The 13176-nt window shown below is 43.2% G+C and overlaps 1 protein-coding gene across 1 annotated transcript in view; it reads left to right on the forward strand.

Moving 5' to 3' along the window:
* The window catches only part of LOC108784474 (protein bicaudal D homolog 2-like), a 25454-nt gene extending 12554 nt beyond the window's left edge, over positions 1 to 12900 (forward strand). The window contains exon 5 of the mRNA XM_018553306.1: positions 11905 to 12900. Within this exon, the coding sequence (XP_018408808.1) occupies positions 11905 to 12900 (996 nt within the window). The remainder of the gene's footprint in view (positions 1 to 11904) is intronic.
* The last annotated feature ends 276 nt before the right edge of the window (positions 12901 to 13176 follow it).

The raw sequence follows: 13176 nt of genomic DNA on the forward strand, positions 1-13176 counted from the left end.
ATTGACTTCAATGCACCGCCACGCCCCCTCCCGCCCCTGAATGCAGGTGTTTTTTCGTTGGTAGATCTCATTGAGCTTGTCATTTGAAAAGTAGATCTCCAAACGAAAAATAGTGGGCGCCGCTGATCTAGAAGTATGTGTTTGTAGATTGTCATTACTAAACATTTCTAAAAGTGTGTTTTGTTATTTTAAAGATATGGGTAAAGGTCTGCTTTAAGGTCACATGACCACAGATACCTCCTTCCTCTTCTTGCTGTTGGGGCAGCAGTCGGGATGTTATTGTGTTAAGACTTGGGGGGGCGGGGAGCAACAGAGCAGAAAGTAATTTGTTTGCCCGCCGAAAGATCCTCTAAAGATGGATATGGTGACAGGATGACGTGAATATCACTTAATTCACCACAAAGCTGACTAGGGCTGCAACAACTAATCGACATAATCGATTATAATCGATTATTGAAAAAGTTGTCAACTTTTTCAATAATCGATTAATCGGCTTCCGATCAGCTGGCCCTGTTCACAGCTCCACACGCTGTGCACCGCACCTCCTCCCCACCTCACGCTCGCCGCTGCCAGACCCGCTCGCATCCACGCTCCACACGCCGCACCTCCTCCCCGCCTCACACTCACCGCCCGCCCACATCCACGATCGGCACAGGGACGCGGGGAGATGTAGTAAGGAGGAGCAGGTGTGGGGGGATGACAGCCGCTGATAGACAGGTCCGATCTCAGAAGCAAGTTGCTGGAAGACTGCTCAGGTAAGCCTGCACTTTCCCACACATGGTGCTCTATAATGTATTGCTGGGATTTGTATTTCTCTGGTACATTGTACTGTACATTATACATAGGAATACAAATACCAGCAATGCATTATACACTGTATGTATAATGTATTGCTGGGATTTGTTGTACTCCTCTATAGCTGGTGATATTCTGCATTGCGCTGTATAGAGGACTACAAGTCCCAGCAATAATACATTATACAGCGCAATGCGGAATACCACCAGCTATAGAGGACTACAACAAATCCCAGCAATAGTACATTATAAAGTTGTACAATGCTAAATACCACCAGCTATAGAGGACTACAAAACCCAGCAATAGTACATTATACAGCGCAATGCAGAATGCCGCCAGCTATTATGTACTATTGCTGGGATTTGTTGTATTCCTCTATAGCTGGCGGTGTTCTGCATTGCGCTGTATAATGTGCTTTTGCTGGGTTTTGTAGTCCTCTATAGCCGGTGCCATTCTGCATTCATTGCTGTATAATTTTACACTTTCCATTTCACTATATTGCACACCACACTATCTTTTTTTTTTCTTTTTTTACTTCCACCGCTCCAAGCTTGCTCCTGTGATGGACTACAACCTCAATACAAACTAGTAGTCCTATCACTGGAGCCATTTTTTAAACTTTATTTTATTTATCCGATTAATCGAACTTAATAATCGGCTAACCGATTTTGAAAATAATCGTTAGCTGCAGCTCTAAAGCTGACTGGAGTGAAAGGGTTTGTAGGGCTGGCCGACATGGCCTCTAAAGATGGACACAGTGGCAGGATGAGGTCCCTATATAGCTAAATAAGGAGAAAGAGCTCAGAGGACCAACAACGCTGCATATTCAGAAAGGGTAAGATGGCGTTGTTGGCTTGGCGTAGAAAATGAGCCCACAGCAGCACTGGCAGGATTAATAGATATACACTTGGAAATGGAGAAGTTACAAATCAATTTATCATAAGAAAACCTTTTTATATTTTATGTAAGGAACTTTTGTATTTTCCTGGAGTTCTATGTTTTTTGTTTTTTTTTTGTTTTTGTTTTTAATACTTGATAACAATATAAATTACACTCAAAGTCCAGTTTGCACATTTCCCATGGCCACCGTGAGAAGAGGATTGCTGGATGCCAACCGGTTCATAGGGTCAAACTGCAAGGCTTCAGTCATACTGCCGATTTTGTGCTGTACACTGGCAAGAATCAGTGCAATTCTGAGATTGAGATCACAGGTATGTGTGATCTGCTGAGATCAGGCTTGTACAAACCAATAACGGGCTGAAAGGAGCTGTTCATTGTGCAGTTATATTTGTATAGGGACAGACTAACAACCCTGTAGTTTGTATCCAGGGGCTACTTATCTGTGCCTAGATGCATTTAACTGCTTGATGTGTGTTTTTATTATGCCAACACCTGAGGCTCTTGTTAACCTGCCAGTGATTTGTATCGGCATCCTGGCCATTGCTGATTGCACATACCTGTGATCCCAAATGCAGAATTACACTGAATTTTGCCAATGTACAGCCCTAATAGGCTATATAAATGGCTATATAAATGAAGCCTGATAAAACATGCACACATTTCTCTCCCGTTCATTGAAGGACACAGGGCAACAGATCATAGATCCTGAATGGTAGGGTATATCGCCACCTGCAGGAGTAGTACGCTAGGCACATAACAAAAAGACAAGACAGCCTAGGGGCGGCCCCTGCTGGTGGCCCAACCCCTCACTTGCTGACAAGTCTCCAGTTTTTTGCCTAGCGTCAGGAGTAAGGAGCTAAACAAAATTTCTCTGGAAATGTTTTCCCTTTCCTCTTTCCTCTTCAGATTTGGATTTGGTTCTTCTAGCAAGTGTCCCCAGGGCTACAGGCTGGATGATTTTAGATCCTTGTAGTCTCCCCTGGGTGACCGCCTTGACGCAGCGCCACCTAGGAAGCGGGATTTACCCTTGCCATCCCCTGCCTTGTCAGGGGAGTCTGAAGAGGAGGGGGAACTTCCCGCGACGTCGCCTCATCCTTATCCGGGTGATTCCTCACATCCTGATTCGGCCAGTGAGGATGAGGCTGCGTCTACACTCCTACGGTCCAGGAACGTGAAGCGGTCTCGGCGCTGGTCCGCGCTGTCAGGGAGACCCTTAAAATTAAGGACGTTGCCAGCACTTCCACGCTGCCGCACGTGCAGTTTGGGACGCATAAGAGTAGGCGTTCTGCCAAGGTGTTTACTTCCATGTCCTTTTTTGATGATTTAATTTAAAAGGAGTGGAAATGCCTACCAAGTTCTTTGCGGTTCCTAAGCGTTTCTCTGTTCGTTACCCCTTCGAGGAGGCCCTGTGACCAAGTGGTCTTCGCCGCCGGTGGTGGATACCCCGGTCTCTCGTTTAAACAAGGCCACGGTTATTCCGGTGGAGGATTCTCCGTCCTTTCAGGACACCAACACCAAAATCACATTGTTTCCTATGGGTATGGTTCACACCTGGGCGTATTTCAGCCCGTCTGAACGCGCTACAAAACGGCCTACGCCCAAAGAAGTACATGTACTTCTTTGGGGTGTTTTGGTCATGCGTTTCCATTGGGATACAGCCAAGCAGCCCTTGGAAACGCGCGTTTGTCGTGCATTTTAACCGTAAATCGCGGTAACGCGCGACAATCGCGCATATTCAATACGCCTAGGTGTGAACCCAGCCTTAATTTGCAAGGGCGTTCAGCGCTGGTATTTGGTTTCATTGTATCTCTTTGAAGTCTTTATCATTGTTGAAGCCAAAACTCCATCCAAAACAGTTCGCTGTCTATTAAGTGGACTGTGAGTGAAGTGAAATTTCACAAACTGGGACACTGCAACAAAGACTCAACAGACGTACTAATCCTTCCACTGTGCCTGCACACACCTGTAGCGTCCTTCAAAGCCTGCAGTTATGGCGGAATGAATGGTGGCCTGCTCTGACGATCCTGATGAAGCACATGCTCGTTTCTGCTTCCAGTGCATTCCTATTGGCCACTGAGGCCGCCACTCCTAGTGATGAGCCCTTAGGAAGGTTTGGGGGCTGGAGATGGTGTCAAATATCAAAGCTTTCCCTATCGGAACAACTCAGTATTTTACCCTAATAGGAGGCTTTCTGAGGTTGCTGTGGGGTGTTTTTTTTAAGTGTTAGATCTCCTGGCAAGTTTGTATTGCTCTGTGTGCCCCCTTTAGGTATATTTACACTTTATATTAGTCCTCTTGACCATTTAAAGTGAGGGAAAATCCAAACCTTTGTATTGTCACTAGAACAGAAATAGAAGGGAAATCTTTTTTTCATAGGGACACTTGTTTCAGGGGACAACTGTCTTTTGCGTACATTTCCTCACTTTCGGATATTTCCTCCTATTCCGGTTGGGTCTAGAGGCTGGGAAGTTGAAGGAAATCTTCCCAATGGGACACAGGTGAAAAACAAAACCTGACAGATTTGAACCATTTCTTACTCCCTGCATAAATTGTGGTGGTGGGGGAAGGTTTAGGTTTTTTAGTTATACATTTAAGATTTCACTCCATCAGGCACTGATCTGTGCCCCCAACACGCAAATATACAATCTTATTGTAAAATCTTTAACCAGTTGACATCCGCGGTGTTAAACCCCCTTCCCATCCAGGCCATTTTTCAGTATTCAGCGCACAACTATGTAGGTCAAGGGCCTTCCTGATTGCCTGCCTATTGAATGGATTGTTTAGGTTTGTTTCCATATTGCATTGTTTTGCTAATTCTTGTGGAGATTGTACAGTGATTGCAGGGTGTATTAAGGTCCCCACACACCTTGCGATAATCGCGGGAAATCCCGCGATCGTAAGATTATCGTAAGGTGTGTGTGTGTGTGGAAGCCGTGCGACCTCTACTACTGTAAGGTCGCACGACTTTGAACTTACGGACATGTTCGAAAACCCGCCGAGCATCATACGTCCGGCGGGTTTGTGGCATGTCCGTACGTTAACAGCCATACGGGCCGGTGTGCGCAAGCGCACACTGCCCGTTCGGCATTGCGGTCATCGGAAGCCTGCCCCTCGGGGCGTGGCTTGCGATCATCGCAAGTACGAGCTGCCTATGCAAGATGGGCAGATCGTACGTTTTTTTAAGTACCTTACAACCATCGCAAGACAAAAGTCTTGCGATGGTTGTAGGGTGTGTGCCCAGCCTTAGCCAGCTTCAGAGACAGATGCTTGATCGTTGTGACTCCATGGGTATGCATGGTAATTGCATAATCCGTTGCAGCCCAATGTCTAAAGACTCTGGAGTAATAAGGAGGTTGGGGTGACAGAGCACCAATGGGGAGCGTGAACCTCGCATCGCTAAAGGAATGCACACTAATGGGTGTAAGGTGCTGTACATTCTTGGACATAATGGCAAGAGCTCCGGGAAGCACATGCTGATAAATTTCCACTTCCTAATAGAACCGGAATGAGTGGAACTTTACTCATCACAATCTCTGAAAACTGATGAGCAAGCCAGTCATGGGCCAGCTTGTATTGCGTTCCCCTTTTTAGGTCTGTGCTTTGCGTGTTTAGTTGGTAGACAAATTGGGTGTAGACACCATTCCTGTGTGCAGCTGTGCCATCTGCAGAAAATCACTTCTTCCTCTTTTACTCGCCATAAACAGACCATGCCATTGTGGCTTCAAATGCAGTCTGCTTATGACTGCTTTATGCCTGTTATCTAACATGGATCTAGCCATCAGCTAGTAGTCTAATCTCATGTGTGGTGTAGGATGTCGCTTATGGAGTCATATCTGTCATCATGTCTGCTTATGAACAGCTGACTGACAGTCTTTTATCAGCCACTTAGTAACTCACTGCCACTATCTTATGTCTTGTCAGCAACTTCTCTTTTTGGAGTCACTTAGCAGTGAGCCTTTTTGAATATAATTAAGTTAGCATTAGAATGTAGCATGTGCGGTTTTGTAATCCAAGTGGAATACTTTGTGCACATCTTGTAGATCATTTGATTGCCGGGCCTAAAATATCTACCTCTTTATATGCATACTACAAAGACCTATATGCGTGTTGGCTGGATATTCATAAAAATACAGCCTCCCATTTCAGCCATAAGGTCACCCGTGCTTGAGACTCGCTCTTTGTCGGCACAATTATCTGGCTTTGGGACAGGAAATCGGCTTCTGCATTTTCTCTTTTGATCTTTGAAGGGCAATTGGGTTATAGAGCCATCTTCAGGAGTGGAACACTAGCAAAGAAACAAAAGCATAGCCTAGAGGTGGCCAAACCCCCTATCTTCTAGAGGCAGCTCAGTTTTTTGCCTCTGATGAGAGTCTTAGTTACCCTCTTTTTGCAGAGTAAACCTTCCCCCCTTTTTTTTTTCTCATCAAATTCTTAGCTTTATTGGACGAGGTGGCGGTGACATTGCAATCTCCACCTCATTCAATCAAAATGCCTTGTATGTATTGAAAAAATAGCAGCACCCATCAGAGCCTGGTTATCACTGTACATAATGCAGATTACATAATGCAGATTACTACAGTAAGTTTCAGCAGCCCTTCAGATATGGATATTTACATCAAGCCAAGCAGAACCTATGTAAGTTTCCAAAAATGATTATTCCTGGAGTTCTGCTATAATGACCAGGTGCTAAAGCATAAATATGTAAGCCGGGGTGGACAAAAGAATATGGAATTCAGGAGCTGGTCTGTCCAATCCAGGAGGCATTAGGATTATTTTAGGAGTCGGCTCCATTGGTAACAGAGAAAACCTCCAAAAGTTAGGCACCAGCTGTAATTTTGCATTGCCTACCTGGCCTCTGGGATTTGTCCAGCTCTGATATGAAGTAGGCAGAGGCTGCTGCTTCTAGTACACAGACGTATTCAAGTTGACCCCCATGCGCTGGTTATAGATTGGACCTGTGTGGAGTTAAAGAACTCCAGGCATATTAAAAAATGAACCCTTGGTGTGACTACCCTCACACTGCAAGGGTTACGCTTGTTTTTGTCCAGGGTCTAAAATAAGATATACTCACCTGACCCTCAGTCCCGCCTGGCTGCTAGATTGGTCCCCACAGCCTCTTCTCCTAAAACAAGCACTTGACTACTTTACAATACACATGGGGAACAAAGTAAGCCGCCCTCCAAAAGGGACAGTGTCGGCAACAATTCAGAGATGATTTGAGGATGTACAGCTGAGTGATACACAAATAAGATACATTTTGTTAATAGTTAAGGTACTTGAATGCATTTTTAAGGTTTAACTCCTGAGTTTAGTGTCACTTTAAGTTGGTGCATAAGAACATCTCCCCCCATCATGTCTTGTGAAAAGATGTGCTGTATACAGGGGGCCAGCTTCCTATCATGCTTCATTAGCCTACTTGGGTAAGGTGATTCTGTTTCTAGATTTTTGCCATGTAGTATCATGTCTGACAATAGCGATTCATTCTTTAATAATGCCTGATGTGTGGGGTTTTTTTTTTTTTGTATTGTTGAACTCATTTTCCCATAAATTGAGAGTAGCGCATTTGCTGACCCCCCAATGTTTAGGCTTTCTAAAATATTTGTGCCTTTTTTTTTATTATGCTTCTAATTGGGCTGTTGCTGTAGGTCTAAACTCAGTCCTCAACATGCTTGTTTTTGTGGATCTTTTTGAAAGATCCCATGGAAGTGTGGCCTGGTATGATCTGTGTTTAAAATACATCCCATGGAAGTCTAGCGACTTGGTAAAATGTAGGGATGCAGTTATACCGAGTACTGTACTCGGTACAGATACCTTTCCTGCTCCAAGACTAGACTAGAGAAAAATTCAAAAGTTAGGAGACAGCTGTCATTTGTAAGGAGCACACGGAGCTCCTGGGATTTGCATCTGTTTTAATGTATGATTTTGTTTTTATAAATATATATTTGGGATGCACAGATACCATTGTTGCAAGTACGAGTACTGATACATGTTTGTTGTCATGTGACAGTTTTTCTAAAACAATACAGACTAATGGTTTCAGGACAGTGGTGGAGCGCCAGAGCCAGGTCCCAGCTGCAACCACTGCAACCCTGGTAGTTCTCGTGAAAATGCCAAGTATCGGCACTGGTATCTGGACATCCCTAGCAAAATGAGTTATTGAGTACATGCCTCCTTAAAGAGATCAACAATAAAAAAAAAAAATACTCAGGTGAGGAAGTTTTGTGAGCCTGTGTACTGAATAATGAGAATCTACTTTTAAAGACAAACCAGCATGCTTCAGACCACCAGAGCTCAGACCAGGATATGATATCTAAATTAAATCAGATTAAAACGCTCTAGAAGCAAAATGCTAACCGGTTGTCCTTGCAGGGTTAAGAGGCTTGTGTGCAATTAAGCACCCTGTCTTTTCTATGTAGAAATATATTCCTATGCCCAGCCCTTTCACTAAATCATTCTGATAGCTGAATAACAATTATTACAACAGTATGATCTTTATTGCCCTTTCACCTTTTTAAATAAGTGAAACATGTAAACATGTTACCATTGTAGTTTAAGGAGATTTGTTCTGCTTACTACATGTTGTTGCTTGCAGCGTACACCTTAGAGAAACTTCTTAGTCTTCTGGTCATATGATGCTGGCAATCTCCCTCATCTTAAGCCAAGTTGCTTCTTGATATCTGAAATTAGATGAGCACCACGTACAGAAATCTTTGTAGGAATATGTAGACTTTTTTTTGTTTTGCAGAAAATACAATCCTCACAAACCTGCCAAAATTTGTACAGTGCGTACCCCTGTTGGCACCCTTCCATCTGACAATCCCGTAATCAGAAAACCGAAAGAACTGAATGTAAAATTTGAACACTGACGGCAGCCATTCATCTGTCATCACTGTTCAGGTATTCTGACAGTGGCAGACATTTGTGTCATAATACCAAGGACGCAGCGGGAGATTCGTTCATCCATGGAGGAATCCATTATACATTTTTTTTTTTCGTTCAGCCCGCAAGTTGCACCAAAAAATTAATAAGACTGTATGGCCAGCTTAAGACCCGCAAAGGACAGCCCACTACTGAGGTGACCTCAGCCCAAACTTCCCGAGTGGTTCTAGGGACTGTTATCTGGTATCCCAAGTAGGAGTTCATGCCTACAAACGAACATGAGACCCCTATCTTTGGGTCCTCTTCTGAGTCTCCTGCAGCTCCATTGGACTTTGTCTGTTTTGTGCTCAGTTACTGGGACAAAAGGGACACTAAACTCATAAATGAAATAATAAAAATAACTTCTATTATATAATCAATGTGTAACCTTTTTTTTTTTGTTATTCCGCTCTAAATGCTCCAAAATCAGTTTGATTTTTCTCCAGCCACAACTTCCTGCCAGCGGGTGGCTACTTTTGTTCTCCATGATCCTGTATGTGTGCTGAAAAGTAGCTACCCTCTGTGCTCGTTCATGTGAAGGACAACAACATGCTGAGGGCGTGTCTTCTCAGTCTCCACCCACAAATCCTCCCCTCTAGACTCTGCAAGGAGCTGGGATTTCTTCAGCTCTCCCACACTAATATCTGATCTTTGATTTCTCTCTTCATGGCTTACCAAGGAGGAAGTATGGGGAGATTCATCATGTGAGCTGCCACCAGCCTCATACTTTCTTCTGAGGGCTAGTTCACACCAGCCACAGTGCGTGCCGGACAGAATCAGAATTGCGGCTGGCTCACTTTGTTGTGGGGCGGGAGGGGGCATGGCGGTGCATGAAAATTAATGGCACCGCTGCCACGCCCTCCGGCCACACTGCAATCGGCCGCACAGGAATGCAAGGTACATCAATGCCTGCGGTCTGGTCAGAAAAAATGCTGCAAGCACTATTTTTTATTTTTTGACCGGAACACAGGCATTGATGAGTCTTAGCTCACATGCTGAATCTGGTCACGCAGTTCCAGAGTATATGACTCCTACATTTCAGATAAAGTTGTTTTCCTGTGTAGATTGTTGTAAACTTGATGTTTGTAGCAGGTTTGTTGTAAAGCTGTTGTAAGTAGTTTTGATAATTCGGAGCATTGCAGAGAAGATTACAAGCAGTGAAACTGTCACAGCGTGTATAGTGAGCAGAGGGAGGGGGAGGAGGCTGCTGTGTGCAATGAGAGATTACCGTATTCCTCTCTGCTTCATGAGAGTTGTAGGGAAAGAAATATGTGCACGGCTCTTAAGGTGCCCATACACCTTGCGATTATTGTACGATAATCGCGGGAAATCCCGCGATCGTACGATAATCGCAAGGTGTATGGAAGGCGTGCGACCATTTCAACTGTACGGTCGCATGTCTTTTGTCTAACGAGCGTGTTTGAAAACCCGCCGAGAATAGTACGATTGTCGGCGGGTTTGTGGCCTGCTCGGGGCGGGCTTTCGATGATCGCAAGAACGATCTGCCTGTCCAAGATGGACAGATCGTACAAGCTTTTAATTTGCTTATAACTATTGCAAGACAAAAGTCTTGCGATGGTTGGTTGTAAGGTGTATGGGCACCTTTACTAAGTGACAGGAAGTGTGAGGGGAGAGAAGAGACACAGGAGCGAGCACGGCAGACTTTCTAAAGGGATTAAAATAGTAAGACTTTATTTTAAAACATAAAACATAAATGTGGCTTTGGAGAATGTTCATTGTGTAGATCTGTATAAGGAGAAAGAAAGCTGAGGATTATGTCACTAAGTGTATTTCGGCTTTTGCAGTCAAATTTGAGAAAATCCCTCTGTGAATGGGTTCCGTTTCACACAGCATAACTAAAACAAATTTTCAAAAAACATATTTTTTTAGATGTTTTGTTGCAGTAGGCAACATGGCTGATTTCCAGGTATTTCTGAGCACCTTCACCGTGATCTGTCCTTTTTTTTTATAGAAGATTTACGGCTGCAAATAATAATTATTTTCATAATCTATTTGGCGGATTTTCAATCAGTTGGATTAAACAATTAAATACCATACTTTTAATTTTAAAATAAAATACACAAATGGAGTGTTACACAAACAAGTTTACTTTAGAAAAAACTGCATGCACAATTTTTTGCAATTGCGCAAGATGACCATTAACCTCCGCACCCCCTATTCAATTCCAGAGGAAAATTTAGTTCTCAGAATACAGCCTGTGAAATTAAATCTATTTTTTAAAAGTTATGCTATGTGAATGAGAACAAGTAACAAATCTAAAATAGGTGTTTTTACTAGTTTGGCTTGAAAGGTGGAAATACACTTGAAGCTAGCGTGAAAGCAAGTACCAAGGATTTATCTGTAACACCAAAAAAAACCTGAGCTGTTTATAAACAACTACGGTATAGAAGTACAAAATTTGGATCCTCTGGCATGATCAGCAGGCTTTAATGGTTGCTTTATCAGCTATTTGATTTGAATCTCTTTCCATTGTCTTCTTCTTATGGTTTGCATTACATCGAGGCCAGCACTTAGATGCAGACGGTTCTTTCTTTGAGCTGTTTATTAATGACACATCACCCGACATTATTAAAATCTCATCGCAGGAGTCCATAAAGCAGCCATAGTTTTTAAGGAAGAATTCCGGTCACAGATTTTGTTAACCATTGCAGTGGGGCTACCCAAGAGAAAACTGCTAATTTTTGTCTAGCCAGAAAAAGTCATACTCGCCTGATCCGCAGCTCTCCCTCCAGCCTCTCTCCTCCGACTCTGCAGCAATGGTAGCTCTCTTGACATCCTCACGTCGAATACACTATGTACTGTGACTCGGGGACCCTAGACCGCTGCATCGGAGGGTGAGGGATGCTCTAGAGACCGATCTATGAGCAGGATCAGGTAAGTAAGTTTTTTTTGTTTTGTTTCCTGATCCTAGACAAGTACGAGCCGTTAACCTTTGCAGTGCAGAGGTAGCCTCACTGTAAGGGTTAATACAAATTTCTGCCCGGAGTTCTTTAAGGGGGCACTTGAGCAATTTGTAAAATGAATTGTCTGTGCATGATGCATCCATTGCCTGAAGAAGACTGATCTTGAGATTGACTGACTGCTTTGGGTGGACAGGAAGGTTTTTGCTGGTTTATATATTTGTAATAATAAAAAAGGTGGCAGACCTACGCAAAGGTTGGATTGGATGGACCTGTCTTTTTTTTTTTTCTCTCCAACGTTCTCTACAATGTAAATGTAACCTATGCAATTTAACTATTGTAGTGTTCATGTTTCATTATTTATTTGCAGGTTGACCGTGAGAAGTCCAACATGGAAAGCAGTTTACGAGACCTACAGAAGACGTTGGATGATGTTAGGAAGGACTTGTGTAATGAACAGCAGAGAAACGATGAGTTGGTAGAGCAAATTAAGGTGCTCCAGCAGGAAACCCTTCCCAGTCAGGAGCTGGACAATGGAAATAACCTTGTGAAATGCTCATGTGGACAGGAAGAAATTGATTTAGCCAGACTTGAAAAAGAGCTGGAAGAAGTGAAGCAAAAATATCAAAACTTTGAGGAGAAGTACCAGGAAGAAAAGAAAAAGTGGGTGATAAACCCACAAGCTTCCCTTGAGGAACTGCGGTCCCCTTTCAAATCTGAGACTGATGATCGAGGTGTCTTGTCCGAACTTCAGGAAGAGCTAAGGACAGCACGGAGGCTTTATTGTGACTTTCAGAGCAAGTTGAATCTAGCCCAGGAGGAGCTCTTGGCATTCATAGAAGAGCTCGCTCACCTCTACAACCATGTCTGCATGCGAAATAACCTGACACCAAACCGTGTCATGCTTGATTATTACAGAGATGGTAAAGGAGCAAAGGTGCGTCTCCGAAAAAGAAAATCTTCAGACTACTTTGGCAGGCTTTTGGTAAGCCCTGACATAGAGATAACAGAGCTTCACAGTGGTGAGAGATCCCCACTGAGTAGTCCTGACTCTACTTTGGGGTCAGATTATGGGGACTCGCCTAGAGAGCTTCTTAGTGTCACTCATCTTGTAGCAATTGTCAAAGACCAGATTAAACACCTGCAGGGTGCTCTTGCCATGTCATGGCACCAGAATTCACTGGACAGTATCGCTTCTGAAATGGAAAAGGACAAAGGGGTTCTGGTGGAGGAAATCATGAAACTGAAAGCTTTGCTGAGCACTAAGAGGGAACAAATAGCTACTCTGAGGACTGTTCTGAAGGCTAACAAGCAGGTACATTTTGTCTTAATCAAGGCTCCCGGTTGTATACTATTTATTTTTTAATTGTCCCGCTGTTGTTTTTATATTAGTGTTTGTATGTTTTTTTTATACTTTTTTTCCATTATTTAATAAATTAACTTGGCCCTCTTAAGATTCGTGTTTTATTTATTTTACATGGATTGGGGGTCCTGCTATTTTTTTTAATAGGCCATTGTTTCAGATTTTTTAAAAAAATGCTCAATGTATTAGACTTAAAATGTATCTAAACCCAAAAACAAAAAATGTAATCTATCACAGCTTACCAGTCCTTAGATGTGAAGGCTGCATTCGTTTTCTTTT

Source organism: Nanorana parkeri, unplaced genomic scaffold (genome assembly GCF_000935625.1).
Source record: "Nanorana parkeri isolate BGI_ZX_2015 unplaced genomic scaffold, ASM93562v1 scaffold116, whole genome shotgun sequence".
In the NCBI taxonomy this organism is placed as follows: domain Eukaryota; kingdom Metazoa; phylum Chordata; class Amphibia; order Anura; family Dicroglossidae; genus Nanorana; species Nanorana parkeri.